This window comes from Saccostrea cucullata, unplaced genomic scaffold, assembly GCF_032062105.1.
Source record: "Saccostrea cucullata isolate Sc308-1 unplaced genomic scaffold, CSIRO_AGI_Scuc_v1 ctg85, whole genome shotgun sequence".
NCBI lineage: Eukaryota > Metazoa > Mollusca > Bivalvia > Ostreida > Ostreidae > Saccostrea > Saccostrea cuccullata.
Genome location: NW_026929712.1, coordinates 94,791 through 121,739, shown reverse-complemented (window position 1 = coordinate 121,739; position 26,949 = coordinate 94,791). Strand labels below are relative to the sequence as shown.

The 26,949-nt window shown below is 33.0% G+C and overlaps 2 protein-coding genes across 2 annotated transcripts; one reads left to right on the top strand and one right to left on the bottom strand.

Annotated features, from left to right (window-relative positions):
• Positions 1-118: 118 nt before the first annotated feature.
• LOC134281974 (lateral signaling target protein 2 homolog) lies at positions 119-15,881 on the bottom strand. The gene is made up of 12 exons (XM_062764415.1): positions 15,724-15,881; positions 11,356-11,634; positions 9,490-9,639; positions 8,702-8,754; positions 8,212-8,222; positions 7,584-7,749; positions 7,111-7,212; positions 5,820-6,914; positions 5,329-5,489; positions 4,712-4,906; positions 4,129-4,232; positions 119-2,285 (listed from the first exon to the last, which is right to left on the bottom strand). The coding sequence occupies exons 1-12, from the start codon at positions 15,757-15,759 to the stop codon at positions 2,163-2,165; spliced, it is 2,475 nt and encodes an 824-aa protein (XP_062620399.1). The 5' UTR covers positions 15,760-15,881; the 3' UTR covers positions 119-2,162.
• A 2,730-nt stretch (positions 15,882-18,611) lies between these two features.
• Positions 18,612-24,914, top strand: LOC134281962 (charged multivesicular body protein 7-like). The gene is made up of 10 exons (XM_062764402.1): positions 18,612-18,942; positions 19,604-19,793; positions 20,120-20,311; positions 20,537-20,607; positions 20,740-20,802; positions 21,057-21,105; positions 22,562-22,681; positions 23,347-23,445; positions 24,088-24,289; positions 24,542-24,914. Exons 1-10 carry the CDS (start codon positions 18,695-18,697, stop codon positions 24,697-24,699), a joined length of 1,392 nt encoding a protein of 463 aa, XP_062620386.1. The 5' UTR covers positions 18,612-18,694; the 3' UTR covers positions 24,700-24,914.
• The last annotated feature ends 2,035 nt before the right edge of the window (positions 24,915-26,949 follow it).

Genomic DNA, 26,949 nt, shown 5'->3' with positions numbered 1-26,949 from the left:
TTACTAGTTTGGCAGCTTTAATTGATTAAGAGAAGTAGTTTTCACAAAATATAAGTAAAAGGGGATTCAATGGAGTTAATGTATGACAAAAAATGCAAAGGATAACAGGACAACTGAAAATTTATATTCAAACTTTAATGGAACATTTGAGTATAGAGAATCATAATGTCTGCAGATCTGGCATTAATATAAGAATAAACACAATGTTGTCAACATTGTCAAGTTCTTTTACTTACAAGCAAGTATAATATAGGATATCTGCTAATGTATTGCTAAAATAATACACTGTGGATTACTTTCCACGTTATTTATTCATCGATATAAATCGATTTTACATACATGATCTCCAGTAGATCAATTAAGATTCAAAGCTTACAAATTCTACCATATTTCTACCTAAGATAAATGAATTTAAAATTTGTCAGGGTTATAACAATTCATAAACAAAATATATCTGATCATTTTTTAAAGCCATTTCAATATCAATTACTAGTAATTATTGAAGCACGACAATTTGAGCTTCATCTTTAAATTTTGCCTAATTTTATAAACATTTCTTTGCTCATGTCTGAATTTTACTGAAAGCATGGTTTATATGCTCAATTCTTTAAAAGTTAATGTTAAACATACACATGTAATTCACACAGTGTAAGTTTGTTTTGTTTTTTACTGAAATGAAACATAAGTAAAATTTGACCTCTTTGTGACATTAATTAACCTCAGGGTGCTGGTGAAAAACAATACAACCTCTTGAATAATAAATAATACATATACAACCTTACTGAAGCCATCCATTACACTATAGTGATAGGAGCAGATGAAGCTTTAACTGAATACAATATCATTCAATACGAGGAAATGATATTCACATGTACCTACTACCGGTACATATGAAGAAAGTCATAACAAATTGCATTTTTTACCACATAATTGCACTTGTGATGTATTTATAAATGCATCAAAGATTGATTATTCACTAAATAAACACAGCTTTATACAACATTTAATCATCATTAAATTTATCTGCAATGATATTTTCACACGAAATTGAATGCCTTCAATTGATAAAAAAAATGGGTACATTTGTGTTCTGTAAATGCTTTAAAATATTCTGAAACGCCCACTTTTACTATAATGTTGATTATGAGGTAGTCCAACTACATGTACATGTATTTAGAAGTGAAAGTTCTCCAAACCATGGAATACACAAAATTATTGCAATAATATTCACCCTTAAATAAGTACAATTTACTGTCGCTACCCAACCTTAATTAGTTTTAATATCATGTAATTTTCTGAACTACCAAAATTCAAATCCTCAAAATACAGGATTTTCATAATTTTGCATCTTTTTTGTTTTAGATCATTATTGTTTTTTAAAGTGTCATCTAAAATAAAACATTCAATAAATCTATGTTTCAAACATGTACTACAGGGCTATATACTTGAAATTATGACCACTGGCCTCTTTAATCTTAGTTTTGAACTTGACAAGCATTTTTCCATTTTATTTTCTTCATCATTTTACCACCCGAACCCCTTCTCTTTTTAGTGTCAAATTAGTTTAGACATCGGATAATTTTAAACTACCCGGTAATACAAATTATGTGTTAAGGATATATAGATTACAATATAAAACATTTTGTATCAACTGAAAACTATATGGTTTCTATAACTGAATACAGTCAAAATACTATACAAAACAAAAAGATGACCATGTCATGAATTCAAATTCATTTCCAACACTCCCACAATGTTTCAGATATAAATTAAGGTTTAAATGTACATTGTATTTACCAGTAACAGGACATGATACAATAGTCATAGATTTCATAGGAAACTGCAGGACATATATCAAGTATAATTAAGTACTATACATCTTTACAAATTTCACTATATGATTGATAACATTCAATTTTTGTAAGGACAACAAATACAATTGCTTTTATTTTTAAAATAATGGCCCATAACATTAAAATTTTCAAAATACGATAACATGATTTTCCTGGCAGTTGAAAGATTTTTACAGCAAGCTCACAAATTTTATGTGAAAGCTTTGCTTTCAGCAATTTGAGAAAAAAAATAATACACTAACACATAATTTCATTCAAAAACAATCCCCAGAGCTTTAAGCTTTTAAATTTGAAATGTAAGGTGAATTTTCATTCGTTGACAGTAAAGGGCGTGACCTGGAACAGGAAGCAATGATTACAGACTCTGACGGGATTCATGTAGCCAAAATGAGGAAGAGGAACAAAGTTGGAGGAACATTGGCCACAGTAGATCTGTAACAGAAATATAGGTTTCGTTATAATGAGATTAGAAAATATTTCTTTTATCAAAATGTCAAAGATCCGTGGATGTTTAAATCATGAACAATGCATACATCTTTTAAGTGATTTTCATTGTTTCAAATTTCTTAAACTTATTCTTCAGGAGAACATGATCTCAATTTGATTTTTTTCTTATTTTACAACCCACCCCCTTTTTTTGCATTTGATCTTATCAGAAGAAGGAAATAAGAATATTTGTGGAGTAATTTTTTTATATGTGAATTTTACCAAAACAGCCTTCAAGCAAACATGACAGGTAAAACTAGAACTGTCCAAACGGGACAAAATACCCCCCGATGGGTTTTTCAGAAGTAAGTTTTTCCTTAAGAAAGATATGTATCAAACATGAATTATGAAATTTTTCTTTCAGTGACCTTGAAGTTCCCCAAATGACCTTGGATCAAGGTCATGACACACCTTTGGGTCATGGGAAATCTTTGTGTGAAATGAAAACCTACCAAGTTTATCCATACAAAGGTATCGACTGGACACGAATTATGACATTTTTCTTCCAGTGACCTTGAACTTCCCCCAAATGACCTTGGGTCAAGGTCATGACAAACCCTTGGGTCATGGGCAATCTTTGTGTGAAATGAGAACCTACCAAGTTTACCCATAAGAAAGATATGGACCGGACACGAATTATGACATTTTTCTTCCAGTGACCTTTAACTTCCCCAAATGACCTTGGGTCAAGGTCATGATACACCCTTGGGTCATGGGCAATCTTTGTGTGAAATGAGAACCTACCAAGTTTATCCATAAGAAAGATATGGACCGGACACGAATTATGACATTTTTCTTCCAGTGACCTTGAAGTTCCCCAAATGACCTTGGGTCAAGGTCATGACACACCCTTGGATCATGGGCAATCTTTGTGTGAAATGAGAACCTACCAAGTTTATCCATTAGAAAGATATGGACCGGAAACGAATTATGAATTTTTTCTTCCAGTGACCTTGAAGTTCCCCAAATGACCTTGGATCAAATGACACACCTTTTGGTCATGGGAAATCTTTGTGTGAAATGAGAACCTACCAAGTTTATCCATACGAAAGATATCGACTGGACACGAATTATGACATTTTTCTTCCAGTGACCTTGAACTTTCCCAAATGACCTTGGATCAAGGTCATGACAAACCCTTGGGTCATGGGCAATCTTTGTGTGAAATGAGAACCTACCAAGTTTACCCATAAGAAAGAAATGGACCGGATACGAATTATGACATTTTTCTTCCAGTGACCTTGAAGTTCCCCCAAATGACCTTGGGTCAAGGTCATGACACACCCTTGGGTCATGGGCATTCTTTGTGTGAAATGAGAACCTACCAAGTTTATCCATAAGAAAGATAGGGACCGGACACGAATTATGAAATTTTTCTTCCAGTGACCTTGAAGTTCCCCAAATGACCTTGGGTCAAGGTCATGACACACCCTTGGGTCATGGGCAATCTTTTTGTGAAATGAGAACCTACCAAGTTTATCCATAAGAAAGATATGGACCGGACACGAAATATGAAATTTTTCTTCCAGTGACCTTGAAGTTCCCCAAATGACCTTGGATCAAGGTCATGACACACCCTTAGGTCATGGGCAATCTTAGTGTGGAGTAGTAGATTCTAATGTCCCTCCGTAAGAAAGATATGGACCGGACACGATTGCACAGACAGATAGACAGCTGGACGGACGGACGGACAGCTGGACAGACGGACAAGGTGATTCCTATATACCCCCCAAACTTCGTTTGCGGGGGGTATAATGACCTTGCATATAAGAATAAAGTATTGACTGACCTTTCCACAGTTTCTGCAGTGATGTCGCCTTCTGACAAAGTTAAAGGGAATCTCACAAGCCATACACTTCTCCATCTGATCATCTGGTACCCACTGTGGAGGTTCTACAAACACAAATATCAGGGATTGTTCTACATGGTATTTCGTTAGTCTGAACCTTTATTAACTTGGACAATTTTCTCAGCAACACAAGCATTCATATTAACAAAGCGAGTATGTCATGCACAATCAAAATCAAAGATGTAAATAAGCTTCCAATATCTTCATTTTGTGGGGTTGAATATATATCAATTTACATTTCACAAATGTAACAGACAAGACCTTTTTTAGGAAATGTTTGTCACATTAAAATACAATTTAGTCAACAATAAAACAGTTAGCAACTGTCACATATGCCCATAATATAAAACAAAGATTATCTTAATGGCATTTTCATGCAAATACATAATGAAAGCAAATTAAAAGCAAGCACTAAGAATCCAATTTACATGATTCACGAAATAGAACGATCAGGTAGTGACACACTAATTAACAGTTGTGTGTTAATGCTTCATAAATGAAACACTCAGACACGTTCACTTACCTCGAGGTCTGTTAGAATTAGATCTATGTCCGTATCTGTTGGTTCTACGTGACATGAAGCTGGGGTGTCGATCGAATTTCTTCTTTGGGTTTTCGTCTAGCACTATGACGGGATCAGAGCAGTTCATGTCAAACACACACTTCAGGATGTTCCGCAGGTCACCCGCGTAGTTTGTTTGTAGCTGATCTGCTACTCCTGTTGAATCAATAAATAAAGAATTGATGTCTTGGGAACAAATAATTATCATTTTTTGTAAGATTAGGAAAAAGCGTATCACTTCAAAATGGATAAAACAGTGAAGTTTAATTGTTTGGAAGTTTCAGCAATCAACTCTTGAACTTTAGCATCTTGAACATAAGAATCTTAATCACCACAGATATGTTAAATATGACTTAATTTAATTTAATTTTAAATATATCATAAGTAAAACACTGAGTCCTCAGATAGGTTTAAGTTTTTTCTCAGCTCACAGAGTCTGAGATCAGTAAGTTTAACTAAATGAGAATTTACACAATTTTGAATATTCTGTTCCCTGATTCTGCAGAAAATCCTGTCCTTACAATGTATGTTTCTAAATAATTACAAAAATAAACCTTTGGCTGGGAAACTTTACTTACCTGATATGCAAACAAATAGTCTATGAATGAGGTCACTGCTGCTTCTAAATCTGGCCCGAGCCTCTTTCCGAGATGCCAGTTCAGCGGCCTGAAGAGCCAGGGTTATCTCTTCATCGTCATTACTTTCTGAATTGTAGGAACTAGTCTCACAACTTTCATCACTGAAAAATTCATCAAAAGTAAATCATTTAAAAAATTCAAGGAAAAAAGTATATGATACTGTAGATCACTAAATTTTTTTATGACACCATTTTGCTAGATAGGTATTTGGTATTTATAAGGATTAGGTAGACGAAAATTACACAGAAAGCTAGTAATTGCTGTACATAAGCTATTAAAATATGAATAAAATCAAAGAATGGTATGTTTGCGAGCAGACTCACTATCTCATGTAATTACACAAAAATTAGTTTTCATGAATATAAAGTGTTTTACAGTATTCAATACTAGAAAGTAAACAACAGAGTACGACAGCCTTTCCATGTCCTTACCTTTCTCTATCCCACTCTGCATCATAAGTATTACTATGGCAACTAGAAAAGCTGGAACTCACACTGTCAGTTGTATATCTTAGTCTTTGTATGCGAGGATGCTCAAGATTATGAGTGCCCTCACTCGAGTGAGCTTCCTCAGTACAGTTTCCTTTATTGGTTCCACTGGTACCGGCTTTGGTTGAGTCTTTGTCACTATTTTCACTATCATTTGGTAATCCTGGAGAAGTACGAGGCTCTGAAGGGCCATCATGTTTATCACAAACAATGGTGTCTATCACAAGATTTGTGTTACTGGCAATATCACAGATAGAAGGGGCATCTTTGTTTTCTAAAGAAATAGTTGATTGGTGGACGTCGGAACTGAAATGGGATTGGTCGGGGCAGGTTTGTGGTGGTTTTTCAGAAATAACGACAGAACTGTCAGAGGAAATAGAGGAAGTGGAAGGCGAAGTGCTGATAGATGAAGCAGAAATCCGAGGAATTTCCAGATTTAAGTTATATTGCTGACTACTTTGTCGACTGTATGGAGGGAGTCCACCGGTAGCCTGATTTACTAGCTCATTAACAATATCTCTACAAAAGAACTGTACGTCATGGTCGGCTAAATTAGAATCAGCACTAAGGGTCTCTGTACAAACCACAGTAGAATCTGAGGACATGCTCACAGTACTGGCATCACACATAACCGTTTCTGAAGTGCTCACATTCTCACTTTGAAGCCCCGAGTCTCGGCTCTCGGATTTGTTGAGACTCGAGTTCAGAGATTCTTGACCCTCCAAGGAATCCACGAGTGTGTTAGTGGGGGAATAGTCATCAAACGGGAGATTGGACCCATTTGATGCCTCCTGTTCTGGGGTCAAAAGGTCAATAGAAGTGTCCGAGATCTGGGCCATTTCTTGCTCCAGACGGCGGGTGATTTCTGTCAGGGTGGTGGACGTACTACTTTCTGTTTCCTCTTCAAATCCCGGGTCGACCTGGGAGGATTCATCCTTTTGTTCGGGTTTAGTCAGAATTTTTTCTGGTTCTTCTGCACTACACAACGCACCCTCTAAAGCACTTAATTCTTTCTCATTTAGTGTGTGGAGAAGCTCCCTACAATAAGAGATACAAGTTATTCATTTGATTCTGAAGTGAATTTTTATACCATCATTTCAGATTTCTAAATGAAGAACACAGTTATGTAAATGTAGCTAACTATAAAACTTTTGATATTTGCTATTGAACCACATTATGAACTGTTAAACAATGTCATTTATACACAAACTTGTTGTGACAGAATAATCCCTACCTGATCTTCTGTAGTAGAGTTTGAAATGGTCTAAACATTTCTGATATGTTGGAAGGTTCTAAATTTGGGTTCAGAGGTCCTTCAGGGTACACCAGTAAACCACTGAAAGAAAAATAATTAAGGGTAAAGAATTTTTTAATGGTATAAAAAAATTCTCACATATCTCTTCATAAAAAATATTTAATTTATATCTAGTCAGTACATTTTTCCTTATTTTTAATCTATGAAATGACATTTTCAATTATAGGAACTATTGTGTTAATATTCAAAAATTTGATATCATGTCTAGATTTTTTTAAATTGGAGTCAGCACTCAAGACAAGGCAGCTGTCTCTACTTCTGGTTTTCACCTTGTCCTCTGCTTACTTTGGGCACAAATGTCTTTTATTGCATTTCCCTTTTTAGTGACTAGCTGAGTGCCTAATTTCGAACAGATTTCAAACAGATATACAAGTCTAAACATCAACACCTACCATACAATGGCCAGTCTTGGAATTGTGAACATGAGGGCTGGATCATAATCATCTATCATTTCTTGCTCAATCAGACCTTTTTTCAATGCCCTGCAAAATAAAACAGATATAATTAAAGGTGTATCCCTTAAATAGAAAAAAAACATATCATAAATATTGTTAAGTGCTTTTTTTCAAAAACCTCGAGCCAGTCAAGGTAATTTAAATTCTCTCAAAACCCTATAAGACCTTAATTAATATTTCATGATTTTGAATAACTAGTATATAATTTCCACTTCACATTAAACACCACTGTACATAAAAGAATGGTGACAGGTGACAGATAACTAAAATACCATTTTAAAAAAAAACTCATGGTAATTTAAATTCTGTCAAACACCTGTCAGACCTTAACTTTATTTCCCAAAATGTCCATGTGTTGCTATATATTGTTTTACGGTAATGTGTAAAGAGGAATAATTCCTATCAAATGTTACATAAATATATTTGACATAGGTAAACATATAATGGCAATATCCATGTTTTGCTATGGGAAGAGAATACGGTGATTTCTAAAATAGGAGGTGCACAATGGCAATATGTAATGAAGATTCCTTTTCATTAAATTTCACTCAGTAACCATTGTTACGGATGACATAGCTAACAGAAAAGTAGTATACAACATGTACTATATATTATGATTAATAAAATAACTGTATACAGGGTTATTTTCACCCCAATTTATTTTCGCCCTTTCACACCTGCAAACAAGTTTGTTCCATTTTAAATTTGGCCAGTCACATTTTTGGTTAAGATATTATACCATAATATTTGAATTCGAACCTTTTTAAATTTAACTGAGTAAGATGAAAGGAGCAAAAATAAAATAGGGGTGAAAATTTCCCTGTATACAGTAGTTAAAATGAAGTGTTTATCAATTTATTAATCTTGCATAAGAAAATGCAATTTATATCCACTGGCAGATTCAGGCAGAAACCTTCAAAACATTAATTTTATTTCCTTCCAATTTTGATTCCCAATAATTTTGATTTCACAATACAGTGTGTATATCCATCATATTGGAGACTTTTTGCTATAAGCCATGGATTAAAATTATTAGATACTTGTTTAATCATTACCTTAATTCAAATTCTGCAAACAACTTGTCAAATATGGTTAATGATTCTCTAACCTGAAATCAAAATTTATAAATATAAATCCACAGTTTTACAACACAACACTGAACAATAAAATTTCATGCTTAAAAAACTATTCTTTCATAATCATATACATCTTTTCCTGCTTATTGTATTCAAGAATTGTTTGCTTCAAAGTATTTCTGTCGAAAGTGACTATCGCATATTGAACATGCTTAAATTCACTAAAAGATTTTGTATTCTTCTTTCAAAGCTACATGCATGTTAAACTAACTCACCTTAAAATTCACTTATTTAAGGTTCACAAACCCTCTGCTCACTCAAACTTTAATGATTTTTCAAATAAAATGTATTTGTTAAACAATTATAGCTTAGTTTGCGGGGCAAAACTGGACAGAAAAGACCCTTCTACTTTAAGAATGTCAAAATATACAATGCATAAAAGAATAATAGACATTTACTTCATTAAGAGTTATCTATCTTGTCCGAGTATTGACCAACCTTAAGATGACCAGAATACTGTAGATCACTAAATGTTCGCGACTCCTTATTTTCGCGAGATAGTCATTGACTCTTGATTAGCGAGACAAAATTTTCGCGAATTGTGGTTATTGCTCTATATATATTCTTAAGGAATACTATTATACACGAGAATATATGCTTAATTTTCGTAACCTTGAGCACACTGTCTCGCTTTTATGTAATTACAGCTAAAATTTTAAATTTGTTCATCGCAAATAAAAAGTGATTTACAGTAATGAGACATTTACCCTATCTGAGTCTATTGACTGGTTCCTCAGGCACTGTTCTCTCAGTAAGGTACGGAGGCTGTCTAAATTCTTGGTCAGAGCCCGGGCCAGGGGCCTCATAGAGGCACTCTCTATCTCCCTGTTCATAATGCTGGACCCAGCAGCCAGGCACTGCAAAAATAATATTAAAATGGTCTTAATTTCTCCATATGTAAAATGTGTATGTATCATTGTAAACTATATTTATCTAGTGCATGTATACATGAGCATCCCCTCACAAAGTGCATATTAACAATGAATCAAGAAAGCAGTCAACATTGATCCTAATGTAAATTACCTCACTTCTGTTTCAAACAGAATTAATCACTCACTCTTAATGAATATTGCATTACCATTGTCTATACTGTATACCGGGTTATTTTTGCTCCATTTTATTTTAGCTTTCACACTAGCAAACAATTTTGCCCCTTTTAAATTCGTCCAGTCATCATTTTGTTTAAGAAATTATACTGTATTCTTTGAATTTGCCCCGTTTTAAATTCACCCAAATGAGAGTAGGGTGAAAATAAAATGGGTGTGAATATTTCCCTGTATACAGTATTCCGTCCAACTCCCTTGCGGGGGGATAATAAACATGATGCAGGTGCATTTGATTTATTATATCCATATGCAATGTACGTGATTTCTGTATACTACTTCATGTTCACAAGAAAAAAGTTTTTTTTCTCATTTTTTTTTTAACTTTCCCTCTCTTGTGTCACTAGGTAATCCTACTGAACTATTTCAATTTATTACCGATGACCTAATTGTAAATGTCATGCTTTTTGTCTTAGATTGATTATCTTGGGTTGAATGGCCTCTGGAAGTAGAAATTGTGCCAAAAAGATCAAGATACATTAACGTCTAAATCTAATTAGTGATTCATTCCTCATTCATCCCACATACCTTGTGAGAAATACACTCCCCAAAGGACTCATTAATTTTTACAAAATTCAGGTGTGCTAATAGAATTTTATTTAAAAAAAAAAAACCTTTTGATTAATTAAAATGAACTTTCATTTCCAAATAGATCAATGCTTGCTTCCTCTAACCAGTCAGTGAACAATTCAATGACGCATGAATATTAATCAGGTAGCTATTTTTGGAAACAGAAACTAATGAAGTGCATCGACTTGTGATAATTGTTACAGTAAACAAGGTAAAAATAAATGTACTACTGACATCAAATGAAATATTTAGAATAGCATCATCATCTTTCAGTTTATAATTAATTTTTTTGATTTGGCTTTTTCAACCATTTTTATTAAATAAAGAATAAATTTATGATTTGCAGGGCATAAAGGAAATGTCATGAATGAATCCGGTTGGAACAATGAAAATAAATGATTTGGGCCTAAAATAAAAATTTGTTTGTTTGCAGTTGCCGACCGACCCACCGAAAATGCACCCGACCCAAACTTTTTTTTAGCCATTTTGTAATATCATTTTTTTTCTTCAATTTTTCAGGATATTGAAACTGTTTCATTTTCAATTTTTTACTTTAGTTTTTATCAATCGGTGGATTAAACAAGAGTGAAGCTGATTTGTGTTTAGTAGGCCTATAAGAAGTTTTATCATCATGATCATTTGTTTTCTAAAAAAATCTTTAAACTTTTTTTTTCAAAAAAAAAAAAAAAAATGCCTACCTACCTATCCAGTCTAAAAATTATAGGTCGGCAACTGCAAACGAAGAATTTTTTAAGCTTGGCCTTGTGAAAACACACATAATCAGCATGCATACAAAACAAACAACACAAACCTTCATTTAACCACAATAACTGACAATTGCAATTGCATTCCTTGTGAATGATGAATGAATGAAAAAGGATTGTCAACATTTTTTGTTACCTCTGCCCCAAACCAAAGCTGCCCAGCCAAGTTTTCTTGCAAAACATCATCGGGGAACTTGACCCGGAAATCCCTGTTCGCTTTCTGGTTTCCTATGGCCTCGTCGATAATTTTCTGCACCACCACTAGGACTTTGTCCTGACATGTCCTCAGCTTATTGACCAGAGTGGTACATCTCTCGGGGTCCTTCCTGCCATCAAAACTGTCCAACTCCGCTGCCACCTCATTCAGTTCCTCGTCCGCAAAGAAAAACTGGGCCAACAAAGAACTGTCACTTTTCTGGAAAGGAAAATTCAGATAAATTAAGCAATGTATAATCTATTATAATATTTTTTTAACCCTTTAAAATTAGGGTAATGCCTATATAAATCTACTAAAATAGGTCTAACTTTTCCAATGTTTTACTGAGCCAACCACAAAAAGTTGATGTTTGACCACTCTTAGGATGTTAAGCCATCATTAAAAAAAAAAAAATTGTTTGATGTACTCCGACCAACCCATCAAAATCAAAAAAAAAATTATTTTTGGACTTGGCATGGTTGATGAGATGTTGGTCCACTATTACATTTTTACATCACACTTTATTCCTCAATATAGCCATTCTGATTGGTTAGAAAAATTCTTTCTTCTTGACAGGTTAATACAGGAACAAAAGATATCTATCCAAATACATGAAAAACTTATTTCTATTATCAAAGTATCAATGAACCTTGACAAAAAGAAATCTAAACCAATAAATACCCTTACCATGATGTTCCTTAGACAAGAGAGTCATCCAGAATGACAATTTTTAACCAGAGAGTCGGTATCTTAAGATAAATTTCAGTACAATATTAATGCTTATCTCATAAGGGAAATTTTATTGCAGCATCATTTATCCGGAGTCATTATAAATTATATATGACTATATGTTGTTTATGTCTCTCCTTAAATTTGCAATTAATTGTTTATATTTATTAGGTCGTGAAGATACGTTAACATACAAAAAAGATAAATGAAATATGATGTCGTTATCAGGTTGTTTAGTCTGAAACAATATAAACAGTCTGTGATTGATTCTACCTACCATCCTCAATTTGTTATTTGAGAAAATGAATTAATGTAAACAATATTTTATTCACAGGTGTAAAAGTAAATAGGATTGACCAGCAGGCTCAGCCCTCTCCCTGTTTAAGGAGAGAATTAAAGATACCCAACAAGGGGAGGTCAACATTACCGCTACATTGCCAAAAATTTCAACTCATTACCACTACATTTTTCAAATTTTTGACTGATCATTACCGCTACATTTGTTTGGCTGAAAACAACTCATTACTGCTACATATTGAATCAGCCGAAAACAACTCATTACCGTACATATTGAATCAGCCAAAAACAACTCATTACCGCTACATATTGAACTAGCCTGGTATGGTACGGAATATGAGTTCCAATCAACAGAATTCAATGAATATGTAGTGAAGTACAATTTCTATTTGAATTCTACACAGAAGAATGTGAAGACTGTGAGTTTTATCTAAGGACAGTGCTCGATTTAATTTTAAAATTTTAAAAAGTGTTTTATGAAATGAAATAAATTTCAAATAAAAAATAAAATAACATCCCGCTCAAAGTCCTACTTTCGCCTCCCCGTGGTGAGCAGGGGAAACAGGACTTAAACTTTTATATGTAGTATTACTGTAAATCAATCTGTACACGCATAAGTTGATGGCTAATGAAAGAGGCAATGTAGCGGTAATGTATACCTTTATACATTGTATGTAGCAGTAATGTAACATTTTTTGTAGCGGTAATGACTATGTTGCGGTAATGAAAATTTCGAAAATTTAGCGGTAATGATACGCACACCCCAACAAGTACACACTGGCTTGGAGGCTTGGAGCAGTGAATTTTTTTTTAAATTTGCATGAATTGTAATTATTTGATTTGTACTAATCAAATAAATATCATGACGTGTATCACATCAAAACCACTGTTAACTTGAAAAGTTTCATACTATAGGATCAACGTAAAACATTGTCTTTATATTAGTGGGCATTCATTTTTTACATCTTTACATGTATTAATTTTCTTTCCAAAACATTAGGGAATTCCCTTAACATGATACCTGCAAATTTGGTATTAACCATACCTTGTATAAATAATTTCTCATGCAGCAGACGAATATTGTTTTTGTATCTTATACAGACACAATATGGAGACAAAACATGATGCAACTTGTTAACAACTTTATAACAGGGTTACTTCAACCATATACAGTGTTCTATTTTATCTAAAAACGATTTCTAGGTATCTGAGAGTAGACTACTTTACTACGTATAATTATTTTTATCTCCAGTCTGATGGTAGTCAGTTTATTTACTGACTTTTTATATTATAATGACAATATATTTATTCCAAATATTGTGCTACATTGTCAAAACTGCAAAAGTGATTATATTGACATATCCACATTAAATGTTAAAAGAATTAGTTGCAGAAATTTGTTGACTTTATGATTCCCTCGGCAGATCCAATATTGTGAATAGTTTAGCAAGTGCTAAATTAAAAGCTGCAAGTACAGTCTGCATGAGTACTGTAAAGAAAGCGTCTCCCTCCCTAAATAAAATAAACATTGAAAAGCTTTCTTTGTCATAATTTTTTAAGAGTATAATTATATGCTGTTTTGTGAGAGTTCAGGGGATATTTTGTAAAAATGTATGAGGATCTGATCTTGCAATCTAGAACTTACGAAGGAATTTAATTTATTGAAAACACTGAATGTATATAATCACCATCGTTTAATTTGTTTTCTTTAATTTAAATAATTATAAACCTTTTACTTAGTAGATCCAAGAGAAATGCAAGAAAACTATGACTGATTGTCCTATCTACCTAATAAGTAATATTCAAATGAGTCTGTTTGCCTAAAAAATTATATCGTTAAAGATTTGATAAAATCAACAGGTCCGGCACAATGTCTTGATTAAGCTATATAGCTTTAAAAAGCTATATAGCTTTATTAAGCTATCTAAAATAGCTTAATAAATCTATTTATATGCAGTTTTAACAAAAACGTTTTTTGTAAGAAATAAACAAAAAGTCGCAAGTATTTGACTAAGCATATATGTACTTTTGGCTATCAAAATACAACCTAAATCATAAAAAATTCTAACATTGCTGTTGTTGAGTACTTTTAAGCAAAAGATGAATTTCCATTGTTTGAGTAACTGTGAGTGCAATGAGGGGTGGATAATTATGATTGCTTCTCATTGTGCTGAACTCTTTCCAATCAATTTTCCTGTTGGCCATAACTGACCTCCTTTTAAATTTCATTCAAGAAATAACTGTGTGGTCACTCATCAATAGCCCCCACACTTTTAAAACTTTGAGTACAAAGTCTCTCAAGGAGACGCAATTTGGTGAGTGATTTTTACATGCATTGTATTCAGAAGAATTCAAAGTTTAATATTTCCACTGCACCAAGGTGCGACTTTTTGCACTTGCTGAACAAATAAAACATTTGAGAAGAAAGTGTGATAAAATAGCTTAATCAAGCTATTCTGAATAGCTTGATAAAGCTATATAGCTAAATCAAGCTATATAGCTTAATCAAGACATTGTGCCGGACCTGATCAACATAGAAATAAACTAACTTACAATATTAAAGGCAAATGGACCTTATGGACATTTAAGTTTTAGAGGGAACAACATCATGGGCAAATACATTAAACTTTTAATTTTTAGGGCAAACAAACATACTTAAAATATGTGTGTTAAAGATTATAGGGTTCAATTTTGCAATAACACAATTACTCTTTAGTATAAAGTACAAATTACACAATACTAATAGATTCTATACTCTTTAAGTTTTACCTATGTAACTATGTAGTCAAAGTGTAACAATGAAATCGTGCTTTCTGACTGAGATAATAATAACAGCTTATGAGATTCTTGTTTGTCTACACGTTTAAAACCTGTAAATTTTCGGCTGTAGTGTGAAAAGTGACTTATCTGGTCTCGCAGATTCTACCATTTTCTCAAAACACAATCTATACTACATCATTCTCTTTCAGAAATATTTATACAATCTTACTTTTGATAGATTTAAATACCCAGTTATCTAAAAATAGCTACATAGGTGAAAACAAAATCTTCACAATATACTGAACCTGAAGATTAACTTGTATTGTTTTCCTATTCATATAATTTCTTGCCAATTTTATTTCATATAAACAGCGTAGAAAATCAGACCAACTCCTGAATCCACTGCAGTGATGACAGATCGTGACTTGAGATGACACAAATCGCGGATTTACTCTATGGTAAATGCGTAACAAAGGGATTTCTAAACCTGCCAAAATAAAAACACTAGGCCCGTATATTTACCTTTGGTCTGTTGAACCATTTTCGAAGAGAATTCATCTCTAGGCTGGTTAGATAACATAATCAGATTGAGATTATCACAATCATTTGTCACCTGAAGGTACATTAGTCATAATAAATTGTTCATTCTTTCCTAACAGGATTTTCTACCTTCCCAGTCTCGCGATCATCTCGAAGTGGACTAAACAAAGAACCCAATTTGAGTAAACCTGAATTATCCGGATTCATATGATAGAGATCAGATATTGGGAATTCACTAAGAAAATAAGGATTTCTTGGGATTTCCATTGTTGAAAAATTAAGAAAGTATTCTATAGCTAAAAATAACATTTCCAATCCCATTCTATCCTCGAAAATGCGACAATAGAACATAGTCGCAACACAACATCGCACGCACATTTCATTTTTTTTTAATGTTCAGCTTATTTGATACACTGTGTTTGAAAAAAAAAAAATTGAAAGCGACTTTTGATCATTCTAATTAGGCTAGCATTCATTTTTCTAAATTGAATTATGCATCTCGCTAACCACTGGCGGATTTTAAAAAAACATCCATATGATATTTATAAAAAATTTGAAGACTTTTTTAAAGAAAAGTTATATATACGTGTGTATAAATGTTTATTGAGAAAGGGGCGTATTAAAATGCGTAAATCAATATTATATGTTAAAATAGAGAATAAATATAATGATTGATAAGTTTGCAAAATCAGCTTTACTTGGAATTTACTTGGTATTAAGTAATCGAACACTCCTCGCTGACAAGCTTCTTGTTTTCATATGCCTACTCACCATTGGATACGCATTTTTTTTTGAAAATGTGCTTGTATTTATAAATTTTCGAAACATGAAGATGAATGGGGTTCTCGAAACCCCTCTGCTTTACTTCATAGGTGTCATTTCTTAGTTTTTGGGGGGTTTACTTGTCCCCCCCCCCCCCCCCCCCCCCCCCCCACCTTCGCAATTACATAATATAGGCATTGAAAATTGAGGTTTACTTTCTTTTGTTGGTTTAGCCCCCTCCTTACTTTCAATTACCCCCCCTTTCAATTTGCTTCCGACGCCTATGTACTTTGACATTTCTAAACTTGTTTACTTTAATTTACTTGTCTCAGAAAATTCTTTTGATCAGAGCCGCCAGTCCAAGTTCGGAAAATAAAGAAGAATAGTTCTGTTTACAGGCCTAATACATCTCTAGGCAATTTGATTTATTTTATATTGAAATATTTAAACTGGCTTTCCGGGTATGGCGGAGGGAACTTTGAAGGTATTATTAAGCAAATAAAAGTGACAAGTTAAATTACCTAAGTTTTTTTTTTAAGATTGCCACGGTCTAGAGTAAAGTGAAATAAGTTCAAAACTAGCGGATTTTTTTTTTTGGGGGGGGGGGTAGGCTTTTTTTTTTCGGATAGATAGTTGTGAGTTGTACAGTAGTTTCATACAATTCAGATACTAAAAATACTTGTGTTGCTGATTTTAAAAAAAATTGTCAGGTTTCATTGAAATGCTTTTCATTATCACTTGCATAGCAGTCTTTCCAAATGAAAGCCTTTTTCTGATATATGGGTTTTGAAATGAATTCACAAAATATGCTGATGTTAATTTTTTTCATATTGCCTGTCCCGGTTATCTTGCAACTTGTCAACGCTTTCCAGTAAAATATTTTGAGAAGATTGTAACTGTAAAAGAACCATGTCCATTTGCTGATGGCGAGATAACTCTTGTTTGGATTGTCTGCACACAAATGTTTCGTGTATATTACTTTTGTTGAAGTCAATAATAGGATTAGTATACAAGAAATGTCATATACATGTAATCGAAGCAATTTTTTTTCTTTTTGATTTTACGTTTTTTAATAATTATAACCTTATAATTATTTAATAATATCAGTAAACTATTTTAAAATAAACAACTTGTTATATGTATCACATTAAAAACAGTTTTTCGGGGGATATAATTATTGCAAATATATACTCTCTAGAAACTGAAAATCGGGATTATATAGAATTTTTTGTTTCATACATATTTTTTTTCAATTTGCTTCAAATGCCTATGTACCAAATGGCACTGGCAATGTAGCACTTTTTAAAATTTGAAAATTTTTTTCACATGTAATATTTGGATATAACAAACAGCACTTTGAAAAGATTTTTTTCAAAGTACAATACAGATTTTGTCACAGACCTTAAAATATCACTTTGAACAGGTGTCATGGAAGTGCGTAATTTTTTTAAAGTGGTCACACCATGTGTATGCGCCTTGTCTTGATGGGGGGAAAGGGGGCGTGAAAAATTCAGTCAATATTTGACTCATTGATAAGTTTTATTTGCTGACAAGGCCATTGTGTCGACCAAAAAACTTGCAAAATAATTACTTTAAACGAGACTCTGTTATCGATCCTTGTTTCATCAACTTGCTTTTCAATGTTCAGTTTAATGTTTTGTTTTAAAAAATGTCCATATGTAGAGCATGCGTATGGAATCAACTGCATGCGTTGCATGTAAAAACAATCTGATGGATATGAGGAAATGCATTGTAAGAAATGTTCAATAAAATCGAGGGGGAGGGAGGATGCCACAAATTAAGTTAACTAAAATAGTGTCTTTGCCATTGACTATTTAGTTTCTGATAAAGTATAAATGCAGAGTAGATCAAGGAATTTTTAGGGATCCGTTTTTTATCTTCTTACAGATTTGGATTCTTTGCAGGATTTTTGAGATTGATTACTTTAGTTCAACAGCTGTTTAGAAAAAAAAAATCAGGCAGATCATTTCGGAATATTTAATCTTATCGAACTTGTTTTTTTGTTTAATTGAGCATATTGTCTTAATCGCCTGCACGTTTAAAGCGACGTAGATTCGGTAACTCTTATTGAAGCAAAAAAGTAACATTGAATATTGTTCTTCTTTCGGTTTTCTCATTTTCTGTTCACTAGACAAACCATCAAACTGATTGAGATCAAGAAGTTAGAAGTATGGAACCTCATAGGCCAGCAGTATGGCTAGACGATACGAGAATGAATGTGTTGTTTTCGCCTTTTCGAGAAAAGAATTTAAACCCTTCTTCGTGGAATCAGAAAATGAAATTTTGGATTCAGGTTATAGAAGACGAGTATAAACATTCAAACAAGTGTATTCTTGAACGAAAATCCATACCATTTGTTTTCAAAAGAAAAGGAAAACTGCCAAGTTGTTTGGATACTGTTATTACAGAAATGCTTAGGTAAAAATATTTGCACATATTGATATTTGCAATTGCATATTTGAAGTGAATATCATATCCGGGCTTCTTTCAGCAGCTGTTATAGATCGAACCATCCAGTAGCCTAGCTGTCTTTAGATAACTACATGAAAAGTTCATATATTGAATGTATTGTATAAATTAACACTTGTTGTGAGTAGGATGCTACTCATGCTAGCATATTGTTTCAGAATGCTAGAGCTAAGTTACTGCTATAACATTCAACACAGCCCATCTTGAATGCACTGTCTTGGTCCTGGTACTGTCTCTTAGTATTTTTTTTCTTATGTGAAGCATAATAGAAACCGTCTTTTATGACATGCTTTAAAGATTCAGATTTAGTTATTTAGCTATATAGAAAGATTTCATTTTGCTGTTTTGATATATTTGAATAATGTGAGCTATTTTCAGCCTATAAGAAAAGTCACATATCCGTTTGATAGTTTTCTTCTGTGTTATTATTAAAACAATAGTTTTAATCTGTGTTAATGCATGATTATATAATAACATTTCAAAATAATGTTTCCTTCAGAGCATTTGCAATAAAAGCTCTTAAAGTTTGTCTGGGTATATTCAATAACTAGACCTGTGAAAAGTTGTGAAATCAATTTTGTTTGCTGATATTTTTTCTATTCTTTTGTAGACTTGGAAAGATTCGAAAACTTCAGAACAGTGACATTCTCCAGCCACCCTCAGAGGCCAGTGGGAGGGGCTGGCTGACATGGGGGTATGACACCCTACTAAAGTCCCCCATCACTTGGAGCTGGAAAGCATTGACTAAAGATGAGAAAAATGAGGATAATACACAATATATATTGGAGGAGTGTTTAAAAGTAGGAATTATAATTTAAATCATTCAATTTTTGTCATCAATGATTAATTCTTTTAAAAGTAATGGATAATATTTGCTGCTAAATATCTTTCCAACAATTTGACAATCCAGGTATTGTGGTGTTTTTATCTGACTCTTTCAATACAGGTATTATGATGAGGTATTTTCTGTTCAGCCGAATTTTGTCCATATATTTTTTGAATGTCAAACCAATTTACAATTTCAATAAAACTTAAATAAGGTACATTAAACTGATTGAAACATAAGTACATGTTCAAGTGCAATTATACTTGAGTTTAGATATAAAGATTAAAGTTTTAATTTCAGGATCAGTGCACCAAAGTTCTACAAAGGCATCAGTGTCAGGTATATTGTGACATTGTCAGCAACATTGTGGAATACTCAGTGCTTTACATTCAGTGTGGGGATCTGTGTTCTTCAGAACTGGAGTTTAAGGTGGTCTTACAACAGCTTGTAATAGAAAACAAAGCAGTGATCAGTTCAGATCAAGACACTGTTGTAAGTTCTTCTGAAGGAATATTTTTATTTTATTTTATACATGGTTTTTCTTAAATAAATGATATCTGTATAAAGATGCATGTAAATAATTGGAAAGATTATACTGTATCAAATTTATTTACAATCCTTTTTTATATTGAAGAAAATACAGTATAAATTGATTAAATTAAAGAATGCTTATTAGCTTTTTACCTGTATAGCACTTTCACCTCTATATTTTTATAGGTTGTTAAATTTATTTCCCGGGATGATGACCAAGTAAAGAAAGTTACAGAGGAAGATTTAAAGATTTTAAGGTAGAAAATATTGTAAATATTATCAAGAACCTCCAAACATTTCATATATTCAATAATTTTCCCTCATATTTTTTTTAAAGTTATCATTCTGGTTTTCTGGATTTACTAAACATTTTATGGGTTCTGTTTTAGAATAAAGAAAACATCGGGTAAACTTCTGAATGATGTTGAAAAACTGTCAGCTGTAAGTGAGAGGTAAGATTGAAAAGTTACACAGGGGCATCGTATACACTCTGTTCTTTATTTCTATATTATTTTGTGAAATAGATAACAGAAGGGATATGATGCCCCTGTGGTTAATGCAATATACAATGTTATGAAGTCTTATTTATTACTTTTTATTTCTGTGAAATATTATTTACATGCAAATTAAAGCTAAATACTACTTTTCTTAACACGTTTTCTTTACTAGTGTACGTAAAATATTGACAGTTTTCTGCTTGTTACAGATTAAAAATGGAAGCTATTCAACATAAAAATCAAAGCAAGAGACAACATGTAAGTTGAGTTATTTCTCTTTGGAAACTATGTTTATATTCCTTTATTATTTTGTTTATCATAAACTTGTCATACTTGCCATTGAGTGAAAGACTTTTTTTGGAAGAATATTGTTAAAGCCATTGACAACTATTAATAATTTGATATTTTAAAGATTTTTTTTCATCAATTCATGTATATCTTGATTTGGTTAATGAAAGAAGAACATTTCCAAAGGTTTTATAATGAACCTAATACTGAAACAATTTATATCTTTAAAGCTCCATAATTAGCTCTACTGGTCAGAGACCAGAAGAGCTTATGCGATAGTAAGGTGTCCGTCGTCCGTCCGTCTGTCTAGCTGTCCGTTTGTCTGTAAACAGTTTTTCAAAATGCTACTCCTCCTACAGTTTTTGTCTGATTTCAATATAACTTTGCACACAAGTAGACTACACTAAGATACACAATGTAGTGCATCGGTTTATGATTTCGATAAACAGTGTTGCCATGGTTACTAAAAATAGAAATTTTTGTGAAATTCCTTTAAACCGCTACTCCTCCTACAGTTTTAGTCTGATTTCAGTATAACTTGGCACACAAGTAGACTAAACTAAGATACACAATGTAGTGCATCGGTTTTTGATTTCGATAAACAGTGTTGCCATGGTTACTAAAAATAGAAATTTTTGTGAAATTCCTTTAAACTGCTACTCCTCCTACAGTTTTAGTCTGATTTCAGTATAACTTGGCACACAAGTAGACTAAACTAATATACATAATTTAGTGCATTGGTTTTTGATTTCGGTGAACGGCATTGCCATGGTTACTAAAAGTAGAAATTTTGTGAAATTCCTTGAAAACATTACTTCTCCTACAGTTTCAGTCTGATTTCAATATAACTTGGCATACAAGTAGACCTCACTTAGATACATAATGTAGTGCATCAGTTTTTGATTTCAATGAACGAACCGCTGGACCCAGATGCAAAAGCCAGTGTTGTTCATATATGACATATCTAATATATCATTTGATTGGTGTTGCCATGGTCACTAAAAATACAAATTCTGTGAAATTCCTTTAAAACACTACTCCTCCTACAGCTTTAGTCTGATTTTAATATAATTTTGCACACAAGTAGACTACACTAAGATAAATCACTTAATGCATCAGTTCTGGATTTCAATGAACGGTGTTGCCATGGTAACTAAAAATAGAAATTCCTTTGAAATGCTTTTAAAATGCTACTTCTCCCACAGTTTTGGTCTTATTTCAATGAATTTGGCACACAAGTTTCTCCAAAAAGAGACTTATTCAAGGATCATTATTATATGATATTCATTGCTGTTGTAAAGTTTCAAGTCCAAATGGCTACTTTTCTCTTCATTTGTTATAAATACAAACCAGTAGAGCTACAGTTTCTACAGAGACTTCTGGTTTTTCTTCATCATTGTGTACTTTTTAAAACTTTTTTTTGCAGGCATTGAGAACATTCAGACAGTATAAGAGAATCCAGGACAGAATTTCCAAATTGTCAAATTCTATCGACTTTTTAGATGACATTTTAAACAGAATAAGCCATGCTGCATCAGAAGAAATGGTAATTCCTGTCATGCATTAACATAGCTCAGCCAGATGTATCAGTCTATACATGTACAGTCGACTTTGATTGGGCTGAGAAAAGTTTTTTTGAGGATTCAAGATTTTGAGGATAAAATACTGTATGCAGGGAAATTTTTGCCCCCGTTTTTCGCCCTCTCCTTGATTGGGTGAATTTAAAACAGGGCGAATTCAAATTACTCTTAATTTCTTAAATTTAAAATGGGGCAAAATTGTTCACAAGTTCAAAAGGGCAAAAATAACACGGGGCAAAAAACCCCTGTATACAGTACCGTATGAGTAGAAATTTTAGCGAGGATTTGATTTTAGCATTATTAGCAAGGGTGATGAAACTGCTAAAATTGAATATCGCAAAAAATTAAATGCGTTTTATTTGTAATAGTTTCTTATGTGAACAATTTTTAAGAAAAAATCGCTAAATTTGCATCTCATTAAAATTTCCACTTATACTCTACTTGAAGAAAAAATGTTGGGACTTTTCCAAATCATTCTGGCATTTCCATGCTATTCAAGATACATGTATGGGTGTTTAAGATACAGAAATTCAATTGTATATGTAATTCAAAATGATATGAGATGTTATTAAAATTGAGATAATCAGAAAGATTTATTGACATCTTTATTCATCATTCATTTTGTTTGTAGATTGTGAAGGCTATTGAAAGTGGAACCCAAGCTTTAAAAAGTATCAATGAAAGAAATGACCTGGATAAAGTAACTGACATCATGGACGACTTGAGTCAGGTATGTTATCAGTGTTTGATTTTTTTTAATCTATGAATTTTCATAATGCCATGGATTATTTAGGGAATATTTACTACCGATATTTGGTGTTTTTCCCCTAGAGAAAATTTCCCCTGAAGATCTAATTTTCCCCTTTGGATGAGTAAAATATTCCCCTTACAATAATAAAAACCTCAAATATTTTTTTTCCTTCATAAAAACATGAATTTTAAAGTAAAATGGTTCCCAATTTCTCCAGAAAGGGTAGTTTCCCCCAAAACCTAGATTAATCCCTGAATGCCTATAACTGAGTAAGGTATCTAACAAATACAATGTATTTGAATTATATAATGGAGGATTTTATCAAACCTGATTCAGGTATCTTACAAATATCTGGATTTCTTTAAAGGAGGGGGTTATTATATCTGAGTCTCCAGGTATTCTACCAATATTTGAATAAATTAAATGGGGGGGGGGATGACATATGACAGTAAGGTTCTAGTTTCTAGCAGTGATTGGTCTAACATAGCATGAAATCTTATTTGATTAATGAGACATAAGCCATTCTTCTAACTGTCCATCTTTGATCAGTGCAAGTCATTTAAGTTTTTCATTTCTTTTCTTAAATTTGGAAGCCATCATTTTTAATTTTTACCGTTACAGACAATAGAAGATCAGGAGGACATTCAGAATGAACTGGGAAGATTAAATAACGAAGAGGAAGAGTCACTGGAAGCTAGCCTGGAGAATCTGTTAAAGGGAGATAATTCTCCTCTAGAGGATGTTCCCTCAACACTCCCTGACACTATGGATGGAAAAGGAGATCAGTTGTCAAGTGCAGATGAACTTGCAGATTTACTGTCAGGTGAGTAAATATAAAGAACATGAATACACATACATAGTAGACAGTAAGTAAAACAGTCTAGTCAATATGTACTAAAGATCACCAAATTTTTTTACACCTATTTTCGTGAGAAAGTACCGGTAATTTGGAAATTATAAAAGAGAAATATATTATTCATGAATTTCAGATATTGTTGTATAATGTTTTTAGCAAATAATAAGTGTAGTACTGATTGCTATGTTTAGAATTTAAAAAATCCCAATCTATTTTTAGATCTTAAGTTGCCTGATGTACCTGATTCTCCTCCAGAAGAAGAAGTGGATTGTGGGAAGAAAAAAATACCGGCACATGGAGATATATTTATTCCTGATCTCTCTCTATCAGAAACAAAAATGACAGAAAAGCCCAAGAAGAAAAAAGAGGCTGCTTGATAATGCATTGAAAATGTATACCCTGGTCTTTCACATAACAAATTATGAGCATTAAAATGTAATTAATGTAAAAACAATCATGTTTATACAACTCTCATCTTTTAAATCATATCAATTAGATACAATGAACTTATTACTGTTCAATATCCCTATAAGTGTTTAATGGATATATTTTTATCAAACTGTTATTTTATGAGTTTTGATCATCTCTTGCCATTATAATGAATCTGTCAACATATTGCCATGAGATATTCATTTCTCTGTGTATCAATAAATTTTTAAAAATACCTCAGTTATATTAACCATTTAAAAATATTCAAATAATTGGTTTCAACTGACTTTGTGTTACCACAGTAACTTTCATCCAACATAGCTTGGTAATGCCAGAAAAAGGTACAAAATTCCCAGATGGAAACATTCTTAGTGAATATTTAGAAAACTAGGCCATAAATAATGCTAAGAAATTATTTAAAACACAATGACTTCAGTTTCTTCAAAAGAGCTGTTTAATATTCTACAAAAGAGACGTCCATTACTGCTTACTATTTTGTATATGGAGAATAAAGGAGAAAGTCATTCTGGACCATATAATCAACAGCAACAATCTGGAGATGGATAATAATGAGTGAGCAAATATACTGTAATGAAACAAGGTGCATTAGTGAATCACTGATGCCTCCGTATGGCAGTTTCTGGTGAAGGTTGTGAAACACTGATGCCCCTGTATGGCAGCTTATGGCGAGGGTTGAATTTTCTCAAAGGCATGTCAAACTCCATAGGTTAAGGTCAAAAGTTTTGGTACCAAAAGAAAGGTCTTCTTACAAGGATTGATTATATATTGTTTTACGTCCCTCCAGAGAACTTTTCACTCATATGGAGACGCCACCACTTGCTGGTGGAGGGCTACAAATTTTTACCTACACTCGGCACTCATGGCCATTGAGCAGGGAGAGATCTTTTTTGTGCCAACACCTACTGCGACACAGGACCTCAGTTTATACAGTCTCATCCGAAGGACCGGTCTCCATGTCCCAGAGTGGGATTCAAATCCACGACGTAAGGATCAACTCCTTACTCCTTGAGTCTAGAGCAGATGCTCAATGTGCCACGTGGGTGACTCTTGTGACAAGGAATACACCTATAAAATACGAAAGCCCTAGTTCTAACTGTTTAAAAGTTATGGCCAATGTTAACATTTTTAAAAAGTGGGTCAAACTTTAAGCTCAAGGTCAAAGGATCAAAAATATTTATACCTCCTGAAAGGTCTTGTCACAATAAATACACATGTGAAGAATGAACACCATAGCTCCAACTGTTCGAAAGTTATGGCTGTAGTTAAAGTGTGGTATTTTTTTTTCTAAAAGTAGATCAAACTCCAAGGTCAAGAGGTCAAATTTTGTGGTACCCAAAGAAAGGTCTTGTCACAAGGAATACACCTGTGAAATATAAAAACCATGCATAGCCCCACCCACTCAAAAGTTGTGGGCAAGGTTAATGTTTTTGTAGACAAACAGACAGCTAGTCAGAAAGAAGGGCGGACAGGACAAAAACTATACATCCCTGAAACTTGTTTACCATGTTTACAGGGAGCATAAAAAATTTAAAAGCTTGCAGAAATGCTACAGTTATTATCTGAAAACTATATAACTGATATTGCCCTTTGGTCCTCAAAATGAAAATGGGTTATTGCAAAATCTCAGTCTTTTTGTCCCCCGCTTTTGCAAAAGTGAGGGGACATTAAATCTCATTCATCTGTCCACCTGTCAGTCTGTAGTTCTTCCATCTGTCCCAAAAACTTTAACCTTGGTCATATCTTTTGAATGAGAAGAAATAGGGCTTTCATATTAAAGATGTATATTACCTGTGACAAGACTTTCTAAATGCTCTATGATTTTATTTTTACCCATGACCTTGACCTCGAAATTTGACCTACTTTTAAAAACCTTTAACCTTAGTCATATCTTTTGAATGAGAAGAAATAGGGCTTTCATATTACACATGTATACTACTGGTTACAAGACTTTCTAAAAAACACTGATTGTTGACCCTGTGACCTTGAACTTGAAGCTTGACCTACTTTTAAAACATTTAAACGTTACATTGAAATGGCCATAACTTTTGAATGAGAAGAGATAGGGCTTTCTTTTTGCAGATGTATATATATATATATATATTACCTGTGACAAGACCTTTCTGAATACACTATGAATTTTGACCTCGTGACCTTAACCTTGAAGTTTCACCTACTTT